The 16,095-nt window shown below is 39.6% G+C and overlaps 1 protein-coding gene across 1 annotated transcript in view; it reads right to left on the bottom strand.

The window, feature by feature from the left end:
• Gc (GC vitamin D binding protein) overlaps positions 1–16,095 on the bottom strand; it is a 30,693-nt gene that overhangs the window by 9,421 nt on the left and 5,177 nt on the right. Inside the window, exons 2-11 of the mRNA XM_048425065.3 lie at positions 12,469–12,538; positions 11,755–11,887; positions 9,488–9,699; positions 7,659–7,791; positions 7,261–7,355; positions 5,042–5,171; positions 3,786–3,988; positions 2,167–2,296; positions 1,647–1,744; positions 202–334 (exon numbers count right to left, since the gene is read on the bottom strand). Coding sequence (XP_048281022.2) covers positions 202–334; positions 1,647–1,744; positions 2,167–2,296; positions 3,786–3,988; positions 5,042–5,171; positions 7,261–7,355; positions 7,659–7,791; positions 9,488–9,699; positions 11,755–11,887; positions 12,469–12,538 — 1,337 coding nt within the window. The remainder of the gene's footprint in view (positions 1–201; positions 335–1,646; positions 1,745–2,166; positions 2,297–3,785; positions 3,989–5,041; positions 5,172–7,260; positions 7,356–7,658; positions 7,792–9,487; positions 9,700–11,754; positions 11,888–12,468; positions 12,539–16,095) is intronic.

Genomic DNA, 16,095 nt, shown 5'->3' with positions numbered 1-16,095 from the left:
CCGTTCCCGGATTCTAACCTATAGATTGAGTAAAACCTGGAAACAATTTTTCTTGCTTTCTTAGTGAGACAACCAGCAAGGTCAGCACCGCTGCAGGACAGCCTGTCTTGTGCACACACTTCAGGAACATTCAGAACAGGGATGAAACATTGGCATTCTGGAACCCTCTTGTGCTGAGGGGCAGAGGCGAGGCTTTCCTACCTGCGAGCTGCAGTAGAGGGGAGGGGAGTTTGTGGAGCAGCACTTGGAGGCGAAGTCTGAGCGCTTGTCCACCGTGTCCTCCAGCTCCCCTGCAGAGGCGCTGGGCGTTTTTGTTCTCAGTCGCTCTGCCAGTCTGAAAAACAGCTCTCTGTTAGGTTTCACTGGAGCTATTGTAGGGTCATTGCTTAAGCAAGATGACAGCTATTTCCCAACATGTACAATGGACATAGAAATACATGCCAGTCTTAGGAAACCTTATTCGTAGAATGAATGAGCTTAAAATTGAAATCTATACTTCATTCAAAGTCATACAAGCAAACATAGAAATTGCCACTGAATTTGAAAGCCAATCACCCCCCCCCTTTTGGTAGCTCATTATTTCAGCATAAGTGATGCCTTTTTCTATTTCGCCTGGCTTGTCACCTTTCTCCAACAATAGGTTTCAAGCTCCTTTAGAATGTCACCTCCACAGGACGTGATTTCAGTTTTATGCTTTCTCTTTGTTGTTGTTCAGTTTGCCGGCTTTGGAACTCACTATGTGGATACAGTGAAATAGGAGTGGGGTCCTTTGGCCCTTGTTCCCAGGGATTTCACACCTTCATTTTTAACATAGTAACAGGATTTGAAGCCTCTTGCTGTTTTCCAGCTTGCACTATCTATGATCTCGGAGCCACTTCACCGCCATAGCGGCTCACTTAGCGTGATCTATTATTTTCTCCAAGAAATATACTCCTAGACCAATAGTGGGCAGTAAGGAGAAAATGGGAAAGACACTTCCAAATCCAAGACTTTCACAAGTTCAGGGCGATTTCACTGAGGTCACTGAGGAGATGCCCTGTTCTAAGATTCTTTAAGAAAATCCTTTTGTGAATCTGTGTGCTTACTTGACTCCTAGATTCCAACTGATTTAAAATGGAAATTTATTAAGCAAAGTAGAAAACACTGCAATCTTCTTAGAGATATCCCCCCAAACCCCACCACCATGCCTTTCATTATTATGGCCAAATACTTTATTGTTAATTTCTATTTACAGTGAAATGCTTCCTCTTCCCTTTCATTGAGAAAAGTAACTGTTGTATCGTCTTGTTGATAACTAGCATTTTTACTTCCCGTTCATAAGGATCACATGCTGGTGATGGTTGACACCAAGCCAGCATGAAAATTTGGTTCTTGGAGAACAAACATTGGTGGGCAACTCTAGGGGCAATGAATATAGACCAACTTTGTGCTTGTGTCTCTGTTTTGAGTCAAATCAAATATAACTGATCACTTATAATTTATATTCTTGTGACCATGTTTTAACTGGCTAACTTTTAAAACTGCAGCCTTCTGTATCGTCCACTCAGGGCATCCTGAGTTTTCACTTGTGCTTTTCAGTCACAGAATTAGATAGACAAGCAAGGCAGATACATTTGGAGGATGAAGCCACAAAGCCAGCCACTTACTTTTTCTTGTACTCAGTAAATGTGTTCTCAGAATAATCTGCACACATTTCTTGCCCCCTTTCAATGAAAGAAGTTAGTTGTTTCTTCAACAGGGGACTCTGTAAAAAAAAAATTGCACATCAACATTCCTTGTATGGAAACACTGTCCTGGTGAGGACATTTGATCAGAATTCCAAGTCCCTGCACCAGGTATCAGCAAACAATTTTTTTTTTTACATAAAGCCAGTTAGTAATTACTTTAGTCTTTGTAGGTCATATATGATCTCTATTATAGATATTCCACACTAAATAGTTGTGGTAGTGGATGATAGATAAACAGCATGCATGGTGGTGTTGTAATACAACTCAATGGCCACTGTAATTTTAATTTTTACACAATGAAATTTCAATCTTCTTTTGACTTTTTTTCCCTGAGTAAGTGCAAGAATACCATAACTTGCAGGGCAAGCTTGCCAGGTTTGATCCCTAAGCTCCAGGCTGCAATTCTGACCTACACTGTTGATAAAGAAACTTAGTGTACCTGAGTGCTGAAACAGGCCGCAGAGTCCTGGGTTTCGCAGCATTCCCTGAGGGGCTTCAGGGTGGTCTCCAGCACTTTGCTGAGGAATACTTCTGGCAACCGAGTCCTTCTGCTTAGTTCAAACGTGTACCTGGTGTCAGGCAGAAAAGGAGAGGATGCTTTTCAAGGTGTGTCTGGGGGTTCAGAATTGGAAATGGGACCCGTCTACTGTCTACTACCATTCTACCTGTCTACAGGGGCAGAACTGGCATCTTGTTTCTCATTGTCGTGTTGTTTTATTTGAGATACTCTTACTATGCAGCCTAATTCAGTCTGTAACTCACAGTGGGGTGAATCCTTCATCCTAGGACCCTCCCACTTCACTTCCTGCCTCAATCCCCCTAATGCGAGGATTGCAGACATGGACCAGCATGCCTGACTTTTTGGTTCTGTTAATTTATTTTAATTTTATTTAAAATGTAATAACATCTTTCCCCCTTCCTTCTCATTCCTAAAACCCCTCTCATGTCTCTTCTACTTTTACTCAAATTCGTGGCATGTTTTTCTGTAATTAGCATTGTAACATGAACGTGTGTGCATGTGACCAAATAAAACCTGCTGAGTTCATTTACTATTGTTTATGTAACTTAATTTAAAAATGACTTAACACAAATGGTCTTCCTATAAACTGACTTTAGATTAGATGTCATTTTCATGGGAAGATTTTATTAATGCTTGGTTTAGTGACTGTAACATATTACATATACAACAGGACATGTAAACATATCCTTTTACTTTGAGCTCATATGGACATGTCCTTCGTGAGAGTATAACACAGTTCTCCCACAGCTAACGTTAGCTGGGTACCTCAGAGCAAGTTTTTTGTACAAAAATGTACACAAAATAGTTCACTCCATCTTATCCAACTGTTGTCTATGAACTTACCAGATCAATTAGTATTTATAAGAAAACTGTACTTTAGTTTTTGTTTTGTCTAAATTCTCCTTATATAGGCAGCTGACAGTCTAACCGTTTTTTCAAGCTGTAAATCAATTTTGTGGCTACAAGTGTGAAGATATTCATAATATATAACACATTGTATATTTGTTTTGGTTCTCCTTAGTTAACTGAGACAAGATCAGGTTTTGTTTGTCATTAAATGATTATTCTCTGAAAGCTTGATAAACTTTCATTTGGTTGGTGTGTGTGAGAGCGATTTGAAATAGAATATGGTCAAACTGGGCAATAACATGATACATGTTTACATTGCCATGATATATATTACATGATTTGCATGGAACATTTTACTGTGTTGAATGTTTTTCTAGATGTATTTCTTACTGGCCGTCTCTGCGCTAAGTAAGGCAATGATGTCATTCCCAAGTCAACTTAGGGAAATCTAGGTCAGAAAGGCCAAGCCCCTTCTACCACTGCACACTACTCTCAGGGGACAGACTTAGCAAAAACAGGCTCCTTCCTTATCCAAGTTTAATGGTTTGGAGTATTTTAACAACAGTTAACAAATACTTAAACTCCACAGATGCCATATAAAGAGACACGCGTTGGGAAGACGGACAGCTTGCTTTCCCTCGGTCTGGTGCCCTGTGAGGGCAGAACATACCACACACTGCTCCACTTACTTATCCATGGCTTGAGTGGTACGCTGACCACACAGGTCTGTCTTTGTGGGCAAGTTGATGGCTGGCAATTGAAGTGGTTCAGCTGCTGGCATGAAGTAAGTGCACATAAAAATGTTCATGGGTGTTTTCTCTTGACAGCACTCTTCAAACTTAGAATTCTTTGAAGACAAGTTGTCACAGATTTTTAATGTGTGTTCAGGCAGCTAGAAAGAGAATGGTGGAGTCGGCAGTTAGTGTTCTTGTTGGTCTTACTAAAACTAAAACATAGACATTCAAACCCTGATATGATATTTATAATTGTCAGTGAGAATGCTCTTAGAAGACAAAGGGATGGGATATGGTGCTCAGGAAGGGAGCTTACTAATACATGAAAGTTTACCACACAGAAGTCTGATTTCACATTGACAGAGAGAATGATGTTTATGAAAATTCCATTTTGAAACTGAGTACTTCATGCTAGTATAAAAACAGAATAACTTATGCTTAAAATAATTAGGATAAAGGGAATACTTAGATATAATGTTATAAAACATGTCATTGTTTAAAATGCAATAATTGAAGATTAGTTAAACATATGATGCACCTGGGGAGATGATGTAATACATACAATTGACAATCCCATGTAGTCCTACTGACATCATGCATCATTATAGAAAAGCAACTATACACATAATCGTGTAGTTGTAATGGAAGAAGACTACACAGCACAAAGCAACCATGCTAACTATGTCAATAAGATCTTGGAGACTGATCGTCATCTAATGTAATTACCTGAATTTGTATCAGCTTGAGAAAATTATGCAAACTGAGAAAGTAGAAAAAAATCTGATGTGCTTACTAAACTGTACAAAGTATAATAAAAACATTACCAGGCTTGGATAGTGTCAGCACTAATAAGACTTTATGCCATAGCTCAATTTTAAATTGTGTCCAATTTAAATATAATACTGGAAATTATAATTAAATTTATATAACCATGTGTGGGTAATGGATACTCTGCACAATATAGGGTGTGGGAATATGGGAGTCTTGTCCTTGTATGCTTTTGGATTTTTGTCACTGGTTGAGTGGTTTCCAATGACCAACCTCCGTGACTCTGTTTCCTCATCTGGGAGTCAGAGTTAAGAATGTACTTGGATTTTGTACATGCCTATGAGGAGGATAGAATAACGCACAGGAAAAGCAGCAGAGAAGACTGGCAGTCTGTTCACAGTACGCAGTACGTCACGTGATGGTGATCACGTGGACCACCTTACCTCTTTGGCCATGCAGTCCTCTGAGGTAGACTCACAACATCTGGACAGGATTTGAGTGAGATCTTCAGCTAGTGGCATAACAGCCTCCAGATTGGCACTTGGCACTTTCTGGGCTAGTTTTATGAGATGGCTAGATAATTAGAAATGAATTTGTTAGCTCACTCATATTTTTAGCTTTCTAGCTCTCATGGCAGACATGCTAGCGGGAGGACTAATGTAGTCTCTGGCATCAAGAGATGTATGGAGTACACCAGCCATGTGATCTGTGCTACACAGTAAAATTACAGTCCTCAAGATTTAACCATCCCCAGAGAAGGTTCCTAAACATTCAGCCCTGAGACAGAGCTTCCCTTTCTTCCAGATGTTCACACACGTTGATCGAAAGCAGTCCATCATGGCAATATGGAGTCTCGCGATCTTTTAAGACGTCTTTAAAAAAAAATCACTTCTATCTAGCTCAGCACTTTAGTCAGTGAGTTATAGAATGCTTTATGCAACCTGAATCCTACCTCCTTAATAGATACGGTTTGCCAGTGCCTTCCCTAGTTGTGTCTTCCCTTGTTGATTGTTATCCTATGGATAGAAGTTGTAAAGTTTGATATAGTTGATTTTGGTTTTGCTTTTCTTCTGTTTGTGAATCATATTTATGGATCATTGTCAAAGCCAATACCTTGGAGATTTCCCTATTTTCTTTTATGAGTTTTATAATTATAGATATTATATTTAAGTTTTCAATAAGTTTTTCTTGGTGTGAGATAAGGAGCCAGCTTCGTTCTCCTGCATGGAGCCCTTTGTTTTCTCGACACTGTTAGGGAAATCGCCTTTGCTCTGCTGCATCTCAGCACCTTTGATGGAAAGCACTCGACCAAATACGCTGATTTAGTTCTAGGCCTTCTATCTGCTCAGGGGTCTACATACTCTTCTCAAGCTAACATCACACTAACTTGATTATTGATACATGTTTTTTTTTAAGCCTCACTGTTGCTTTTTTCACAAGTGTCTTGTTCACCTGGAGTCCTCTGAGGTTCCCTTAGAATAACATTAATTCCTGGATGGCATTGGAGTTTGGAGCTCAATTGTCCACCACATGGCAGCTGTTTCAACTCAGGTGATGCTGCTGGAAGGTGCTGGAAGCCTTGAGAGATGGGTCCTCTTGGGAAGTCTTTGGGTCATTGGGAATTGACTTCCAAAGGGCATAGTATAACCTCCTCCACCTCTTCTTGTCATTTGCCTCCAGATAAGAGGCGGGTGGTTTGCAACACCATACGCTTCCACTCAATACACCACCAGAGGCCAGAACAATGGGGCTGGCTTACAATAGACTGGAACCTTAGAAGTTGCAAATAGACATTTCTGTGTATAGGTTGATTAGCTTTGGGATTTGTTAGAGTAATAAAAAGCTAATTAACAAAGACCTTTTTCTTTAAAAGTGCCATTATGGTTTTAAGAGATAAGACTGACTACATAAATTGCTTTAAATAGCCCAACATTTTACTTCATTTATTATTTTTAATATTTACTAATTTACTTTTTGAGACAGGGTCTCACTATGTAGCCCAGACTAGCCTGGAACTCACTGTGTAGCCTAGGTTAGCCTTCAACTTATGGCTGTTCTCTTGCCTCAGCCTCCCAAGGGTTGGCATTGTAGGTGTGCATCACCTCACTTGGCTAGTATGATATTTTAATAGCTTTATGTCTTCAAACCACAAGCAGGGAGCACCTATCCAATTATGGTATCTTCTTTGATTTCTTTGAACAACATATGCTTTTCATTGAGCATGCTTTTACGGTATAATCTTGAAACAATGATATATTTTACATTTATTTACTATAGTTGAAATATTTTTCCTTCTATGAACATTTAGGGAATCTCTAAATTTTACTTATTGAAAATAGGGCAGCAATATTTTGAAATTTAATCTTTATTCTCAACAAATGCTAATATCTTTGAGTCAATTCCTCGACACTAACGCAAGTATAACCCAAGGTTAATTAAGCAATGATGGCTCTGTATTGTGACTATGCATATGATACTTGGAAAACATGCTTTCTCGGTGTAAAAGAAGCATGAAGGCAGGACTAGGGCAAGTGCCCAGGGTGTGCATGTGGTTCGTTAGTGGACCATGTTCTCCAGCTCCTTTCTCAGCATGTTTCACGGGGTTAAGGAGGGCAAGTGAAGGAGCAGACTTCTAACCTTGGAGATAGGGTGGGATCTTTACCTCAGCCTGGATTTCTCCTTTCCATACGCAGCATATTGTGAACAGACTCTGTTTGACATCGTGGTGAGAACTGATAATTCTTTAATCTGGAGCCTCTAGAAGGTAACAGGGAGAACTGTATTAGACAATCAAAACCAATGGCATGGAGTGTGTATAAATAGCAGGAGGGATGTTTCAGTTGCTTGACATGTAAAAATCAATATGATGCTGAGCTCTGGCCACTGTAATTTATTGATATCTCCTTAATGATATGAATGTTTCCCAATTAACAAAATGCAATGAAGTTATTTTAGAAACTTTTGCTAATTAAAAAATCCCAACTTCCGACATTATTTAACAGAAATGCCAGTGTATGAAGGAGAAACAATACATGACTGTAGTAGGTAAATGGAGCCTACCTCCTTCAAAAAGCAGACAGTTGGGCTCGCAGAAGTACAGCAGGATCCAACCATAGAGAGATAACTTTTGGTGTAACCAATTAAAAGTGGCAGAGGAGCTTGTCCGTAATTACTGGAATATTCATATAGAAATCTAGGGGAGAAATGGGATTAATTAAAATAAATTATCGGAAAACAAAATTGAACTTTTGTTAGTATTTTAATTAAGAAAGCATACATGTTATACTTGTTTATATCTATTATTTATCTATGTATGTATGTATGTATGTACCTATATGTCTGTCTATAGTGTATGTATGTATGTATGTATAGTGTGTATATGTATGTATGTATGTGCAGTGTGTGTATGTGTGTTGTGTGTATGCGTGCGTGTATGTGTGTAGGCTACAGGTTGACATCAGACATCTTCCTCCATTGCTCTCTACTTTAGTTTTTGAGACAAGGTCTCTCACTGAACCTGGAGCTTACCATTGTGGTTAGACTAAGGTAGCAAGTGTCAGGGATCTGGCTGCCTTTGCTCTATCCTAGCGTGTGGTTCTGAAGATCTAAACCCAGGTCCTTATGGTTCTGTAGTTCTAAACCCAGGTCCTTACGCTTGCAGAGCAAGCATTTTATCCATGGAGCCATCTCCCCAGCCAACTCGGTCATGAAATCACTATGAATTTGAAGAAATAACAATTATATTGACAACTATAAAAATGTGTTTATTTTAAAAAAAAATGTGATTTTTGTTTGTTTGTTTTTCAAGACAGGGTCTCTCTGTCGCTTTGGAGCCAGTCCTGGAACTAGCTCTTATAGACCAGGCTGGCCTTGAACTAATAGAGATCCGCCTGCCTCTGTCTCCTGAGTGATGGGATTAAAGGCATGCGCTACCACTACCTGACTTGAAAAAAGTGGTTTTTTTTTTTTTAATTCTGATGTTGTCTGTTTCAAATGAGAGGCCATCTTTTTGCTTGTTTGTTTGAAATACACTTTATCTATTTATGGTCTCAGAGCATCATCAATGGTAGCTGCTTGTTGAATTAATAATAATGAATAAATTAGAGGATCTATTCTTCATTTTCTATTTGATTTTATGATCCTAGACAGTTTCTATGCATAGTCAACTTATGTGACAAGAGCAATCATTTTGGTATTTAGCAACATTAATTCCTGGGGCTCTTAAAGACATTCTGAGGGCTGGAGAGATGGCTTAATGGTTAAGCATGCTTCCTGCTTTTCCAGGTCTTAGTTCCGTTCCAAGCAACCAAGTCAGGTAGCTCACAAGAACCTGCAACCCCTGCGTCAGGGGATGTGATGCCCTCTGCAGGTACCAGCATACACATAAAAATGAGGAAAGCTTAAAAAATGGCAGAAAGACACCCGAAATCTTGAGCAAAATATCTGAAAAGTACCAGAAACGGGCATACCAACCAATACTTATGAAAATGTGAATAGTTTTAATTTTTGCCCTTTATCTTTGCATATAGATATTTTTCATCATCATGAGTGTCTTCCCCCCATCTCTGTCCTTTGTTTTGTTTGTTTTTTGTCTTTGGAGATAAAGTTTCAGCATGTAGCTTTGGCTGGCCTAAAATTTGTATCAACTCCCCTCCTTTTGTCTCCAGTGTAATCCCTAAGGCATTACAGGCTTTTGTGAACATGCCTAGCTTCATTTCTGTACATTTTATAACCTTCCAAGATTATAAAACATTATCAGAGTGCAAGCTGCTTTCTCATATAAACAACAAAAAGGTCCGCATTACATGATGGTTTGGTAATATGTGTCAAGTTCACAGCTGTTTCTGCATTGGTGTAGAACTATAGTTTGACTTATAAAGATCACTTACTGATCAGCAAATCCCTTTGGATCTTTCCTGAAGGCCTCACAGATCTCTTCATTTGTTGGTTCCACGTAAGTGGGAAATTCTCGTGGCTGGTGATTGAGGGCAGCCATGCAAAGTTTCCGCTCCAGGCCCTCTTTGGTGCAACACTCAGGAGTTCCAGGGTGCACAGGAAAGGGGGCATCGCTTTCGCAGGACTTGATAGATAGCTCTGAGGTCTGGAATGAGAGAAGGGGGGGGCACGTGGAGAAAATCTGTGCAGTATATGTGATTCTCCATTCAGTATAATATATAATTTGTAATTGAAAATTTTTAATTAGCAATCAAATTTCCACATCATGGCTTATGAACATAATTTTGCATAATTTTACTTAGAGGCGAGTATAGAATCTTGTTTATTTTAATCAATGAGACTTTCCAGAGTAGAACACAAAACAACTTTCACTAATAAATGGACTGTGCTTATGGGGCTGCTGCCATTGGACCTTTATCACATAGTCTGGTGTTTCTTCATGAAGGGATTTTAGCATCTCTGTGGTGAGGAGCACTTGGAGAAGTTCTGGTAGTGACCTCTCGCCTCCCACCTGCTTTTTGCAGTAAGACCAAGAGCGAGAAAGACCTCCCTTGGCCTTTTCTCCTCCCTTTACTAATGAGCAATCTCTTGCTGGGGTCAGCTATAACTTCCGCATGTTGCAGCTGCCTGTCTTTTCTGCAGCAGGATTTATGTCACAATTACTCATCCAACATATAAAACAAGGAAGCTTACACAGGAGGACAAACATGAGGACTGAAAATCTGTATTCCCCTAAGTTCCAGGGTTTATCCTCGGCAAGTGGAAGAAAGCAAGAGTAACTGTCACTCACAGCCTCTGTCCTGCTGCTCTCATTCATGCGGAAGGATGGGACACCGACACCACCAAAGCAATTTTAGGGAAAAAACTGGATGTCATTTGATACTTGAAATTAACCGGTATAAAAGAATAGATATAGAGAAAAAGAAGTAGAAATTACTATGGAAAAGTCACTTTGATGTTTATGTGAGAAAAGGCAATTTGGTATATTTTAATTATCCCTTTAAGGTACATTTTCTAAAGACCTTTCCTATGTGAAGGAAAGATGCTGGATGAGTCGTTCAAACCAACTCATCATTACTCACACATGCCTTTCTTCCATGATTCTTAGAAATTATGAACTAAGCTGCCTTTGAAAATCATCTCTCTTTCTCTCTCCAACCAATCTCCTTTCCTTTTTCATCAGTTTCCCTAGAAACTCCTTTGGGTTTTCGTGTTTTACATTATCCCAAAATGAAAATAAAATTTAAATATCAGGATATTACACAATAATAAATAAATGTTTAGAATGATCAGGAGAAAGGTGTCAGGCACACTCTGTCCACGTTCTCTCCTGCAAACGCTCCAGTCACACACAGCAAGGCCTGCAGCCACAAATCCATGGAGCGAGCAGGAGGTGAAACGAGACTATTGCTTTGTTGCTTTGCCTGTAGTTGACAGCTTGAAGCATATTCAGTCTGATGTGGTGCAGAGTGAGGTTGAATTGATGAGTGTTGGTGACTACTCATTTACACCTTTATCAGTTACTGTCTGCACTTTGAACTATAATTTTTTTTCAGGATTTCTCTCTTTCTCTCTCTCTCTCTCTCTCTCTCTCTATATGTGTGTGTGTGTGTGTGTGTGTGTGTGTGATATGGGGAGAAAAACATCACACACACACACACACCACATGTGCATGTATACACATGATAAGTGCTTTTTAATACTCAGAACCTAATATATATAAAAAACTGTGTGTATAATAATATTTGCATGACTCAAATAATTTGAGACGAACATTTAGTTATTCTATGGCCATTAGTCCTAACCTTCGTTTGTATTAAAGATGTTGGCAGGATTTTAAGCTAAACATCATGTGTTTAGATTATTTTAAGAGATTTATGACTTTATACTTATGAGGTTCAAATTTATTGTGATTTAAAAATGATTTTTCAGGGTCCAACATGGATTTAACTCCTACATGTACTTTTCATTAGCCGTGCATATTTAGTCAGTCATTAAGTTACTTTATCCGTGTTATTTTTCTTTTGAAACTCATGGTCACAGTGAGTGATAAACGTGGGAGCTAAAAATAATATTCTTTATTTTTCCTTGCAACTAAGAGTAGATGGCTTGGCCTCTAGAGTGTCTTGGATAGGTGACATATATGCCTGCAGCCATTCTTTCTCTGGGCCAGAGTAGAGGTGGCCAGACACACACTTACCCTGGTGTCATAGCAGTTGGGATCAGCCCCCTCGGCACAACACTCTTCAGTTAAGGCAACAACCTCCTTCACCAGCTGGCTGACCTGTTCAAATGTGCCACTGGAAAACTTCCTGCTGTATAGGATTAGTGATCTGTGGAGGAGAAAGTCACTGTGTTCAGTGGAATTGAATTGTTCATTGTTTTCTGGCATGTTGGCTCGTGTTAAATAGGATATCTAGTCAACTTATAAATAAAATATTTCAACATTCCCTTTTTTATTTGATTAATGGTGAGAATATATGGTTACACTCCAGGAATTTCCTCTTGGAAAATTTATCTTGTATACAGTAAAAACTGGATTTGTAATTCCCATCAGAGCAGCCTGGAGCCTGTTTTGAGCTACCCCAAAGAACATACTATGTAGGCCATTGCTTGTATTTTCTAGAGTCCCAAAACAGACAGTTCTAATTTCCCTCAGAAACCCATATTTACTCTCTAATACAAATTCATTCGTTAAATTGACCAGGGATAGTTTCTTCAAGCACAGTAACTGTAGTTCAGCTGACACCTCTGGCTGACCTCCACCTGCTCGACCCGCTGTTCCACAGTGGCCCCAGGCTCTTGTCTCATCTCAGAGACCTGCTCTGCATTCTACACAGTGTGGAAGTTAGTGTCTACTCATTTTCGTTCATGGTCAAGTACCCAAGAGAAATGCATGGATACTGCAACTTACAAAGATCTGAAGTCATCTTTCCCCAGTAGGGCGAGTTCCTTGCAAACTTTCTCCTTTTCATAGTCTCGGCCTAGAAACCAGACATAGAAAATAAGTGTCTTTCTCCTGTTAACGAATATTATACCACACATGTGTATATAAAGCGCTCTTCAACATGATCAGTGGTAAAGGCATTTTTAAATATCTGTGCACAGTTCTACTTGGAGGTATGTTTTCAGCTATTTCCTCCCAAGAAGCCTCAATTTTATGATTTTTTTGGTTAAATTTTGCCATGTAGCAAGAAAAAAGGTAGAAAGGATAAAATAATGCTAAGGATAAGCTAGATGTTATACATCAATTGTGAGTTAGGATCACCAGCATGAAAAGTATTCTCAGTCCGTATAAAATGCTGAAGGGGACTGTTCCTTCTTTCTCTCCCTCCCTTTTTCCCTCTCTTTCTCTTTTCTCTCCAGCACTTTCCCCCTTTTCTTTCCTTTCGTTTTATTGTCTTGTGGCTTCAACAAGATGGAGAATGAAAGGAAATGGAGAAGCCTCTCCACTCCAAGGTGAGTTTCCAGTTGTATTAGGTTTGAACTTGAAAGAGGCCAAGCTGCCACCTGACTCTGTTACCACCCCAGACTCCAGAAGGACTTCAGCGAGGGAAATGGGTAGTCTAGGGAGCAGTGTGGCAGAGTCCTTTACACTTGAGGTGTAGTGAAAACAGTTTCATAACCACTAGTTCTTGTTAAGCTTTCCTTGGAGTTTGGGGTTCAGTGGACAGGTATCTGATTTGACTCCAGAAATCTAAATATGCAATAGGGCAGGTAAAGGGACCTAAGGAACAAAGATGATCCTGGTGGAACCAGTGGTCCTCAGATCTGATACAGACCAAATAAGAAAGGAAGGGGGCCTGGAGGCATCTTTATCTTGACTCCCCAGAATAGCAACAAGAATGGCAACAACCACAGGGCATTCTGGAAGGCAGTGGGCTGATGTGGGATTCCCCTCTGTATGTTGAAAATACCATTAGTTAATAAAGACACTTGAGGCCTATTGTAGCACAGAATAGGGTAAGGCAGAAATTCCAAGCAGATAGAGGAGGAGAGAGTAGGCAGAGTCAAGGAAAAGCCATGGAATCACTGCAGGAGACAGGTGGCGGATGGGACCTTGCTGGTAGGTCACAACCACGTGGCAATACACAGATTAATAGAAATGGGTTAATTTAAGATATAAGTGCTAGCTAGCAATACGCTTAAGCTATTGGCCAAACAGTATTGCAAATAATATAGTTTCTTTGTGATTATTTTGGGTCTGGGTGACCGGGAACAAATGAACAGCCTCCACCAACATTGGGCAGCCAACAGCAAATCACATCTGAGCAAGAAGATTTGAAGAATCAGTCCCAAGGGGAGGTTTTACATGCCAGACAGATGTAAGACATTTCTAGGGATGAGGGAACAGAATTTAAAGAGAAAACAAAAGCCAGGGGCAGAGTGCATTGATCCTAGCTCTCAAGGGACAAAGGCAAGCCTATCTCTGTGAGTTCATGGCCTACCTGCTCTACATGGAGCTCCAGTTCAGCCAGGGCTATATAGTGAGATCCTGTCTCAAACCAAACCAAACCAAACCAAATCAAACCAAACCAAACCAAACCAAACCAAACCAAACAAACAAATGTAAGTGAGCACCTCGGTTCAGAAGATTTCTACAGTCAGGGTCCACTTTCTCTGCTGCTTCCCGTATTAGTTCAGGAGATACTAGGAGTAGCTTAGATTGTGGGGAAATGCAAAAGGGAATGGCAGGGAAAAAGAGAGGTTCATTTTCCTATCACAGGCTTGACTGGGAAAGCAGCTTTAACATCAGTGCTCTTATGACCTGGGTTCAACTGTAGCTAGATGTGTCATGCCTGCAATGATGTTGCTCTTCAGGGTTCAGAGGTACAAGAGGACCTGTTTGGATTTTGAGAATGAAGAGTACAAGACTTGGTCTAAAGTCTACTTGAGCAACAGGAATAGTCACATTCCTGAGGCACAATTTTTTTTCTGTGCGTTTCAAAATGAGTTTCTTGCTGATTAGAAGACCCTCTGTGCCTACGTGTCTGAAGATGGATTCCTGGAAACCCATCAGTGTTCTCCTGTGACTGAAAATTTATAAAAATACGTTCTAAATAGCATTAAGTGTTTTGTCCACTTGGCTTAAGGCACTGGGGAAGCCATCTTAGAGGTGATCTCAATACCATGCTTATCTAAAAGGTGGCCTCGCCTCTCAGTAAAAGTTCTCCTTAGACTGGAGGGACTTGTGTGGAAATGCTTGGGGGTTTTGCTTGTTTATTTGTGAGATTTTGTTTTGAAATGGCATTGGTGATAGACAGATGTTTATTTGGGAGTTTATTTGTGTATGTTTGAATACTATTTTGGTATTAATCGATTTCTGATTAAAATATTTTGTATAAAAATCTGTTATATTTTTTATTTGTAGGTGAACAATACAAAATAGATAATGGAGTAAGAAAGGGCAGAGTTGAGAGATGTCAAAATCTTCCTCTTTGAGACAGGGAGGGTCTTTCTTCATAGCCTAGACTGGCTTTGACTTCACAGTCTTTCGGCCTCTCAGGTCATTTTATAATGAGGGACAAAGTCACAAGCCATCAAAATTTCATGCAAGATATACAAGAACCCATAGGTTTCTATTTGGAATTAAATCCTGAAAATGAGGATGAGGCAGTGGCATGACAAGGCCAATTAGTGGTCAGTGGTGTACAGGACCTTTTAGTCCTGGCCAACAGCCTCGGCTCCAGCCAAGGACCTTCACACTTGTCTACTACTGGAACTTGTCACTCTGTTTGGAAGGTTGGGTTTGTGGCAGGTCAGAAAGGTTAAAGGAAGGGAGAAAATGTTCATTAATCATTAATGGTGGTGAGTGGGACTGGGGGCTGCAACACTGGAGAGCACAGGATGGAGCTGTCCTCATGTGCAGATGAGCTATGCTATAGGACATCAACAGAGCGGTTGTGTGTCATTTCTAAAACACATCAGGAAGAATGGTCGATGCTTGTATGACAGTGTAATCTAATCAGTCTAAAAACCTTCTTCTAATCATGGCTCATGAGTAACAGAAAGGGTATTATTTTGAAAAAAAATATGAGATTTGTTTGGCACTGAAAATACTTTTGGCAATGGATTTGAATAGTCATGACTATTCAAGGTCCCATATTTAATACAAGAATGTCCTTGTGATCTTTATGATCCCTTCTCAGAGTTAAGAAATCAGTCTCATGTACAGATTGTATATGTGGAACCTTTCCCCTAACCTCTAGTATTCAGAAATCACAAAATAGTTCTGGTAAAACATGGTTTTCCCTTTAATGCACACTAACTGTTCTTTAATAACCCCCCTCTATCGAACTAGTCTTCTTTGTGTTAGAACTTTGTGACAGTCCAGTAATGTGCAAAGTGAATTCTATAGGAAAGTGAGGTACTATTGATCAATATTTTGAGAAATATTTTGCCTCTAGCTTTTCAGTTTCAGAATTCTCATTTCACTAAATATTTTGAGTTTTCTTTTACATGTTACAGGAATGCAGTATGTATGAGAAAGTACTGTAAATAAAAATTACACTATTAATATTAATATTGCTAATGTTTTGAG

Source organism: Myodes glareolus, chromosome 8 (genome assembly GCF_982192425.1).
Source record: "Myodes glareolus chromosome 8, mMyoGla1.1, whole genome shotgun sequence".
NCBI classification, from domain to species: domain Eukaryota; kingdom Metazoa; phylum Chordata; class Mammalia; order Rodentia; family Cricetidae; genus Myodes; species Myodes glareolus.
This window is presented reverse-complemented; position numbering and strand designations above follow the sequence as displayed.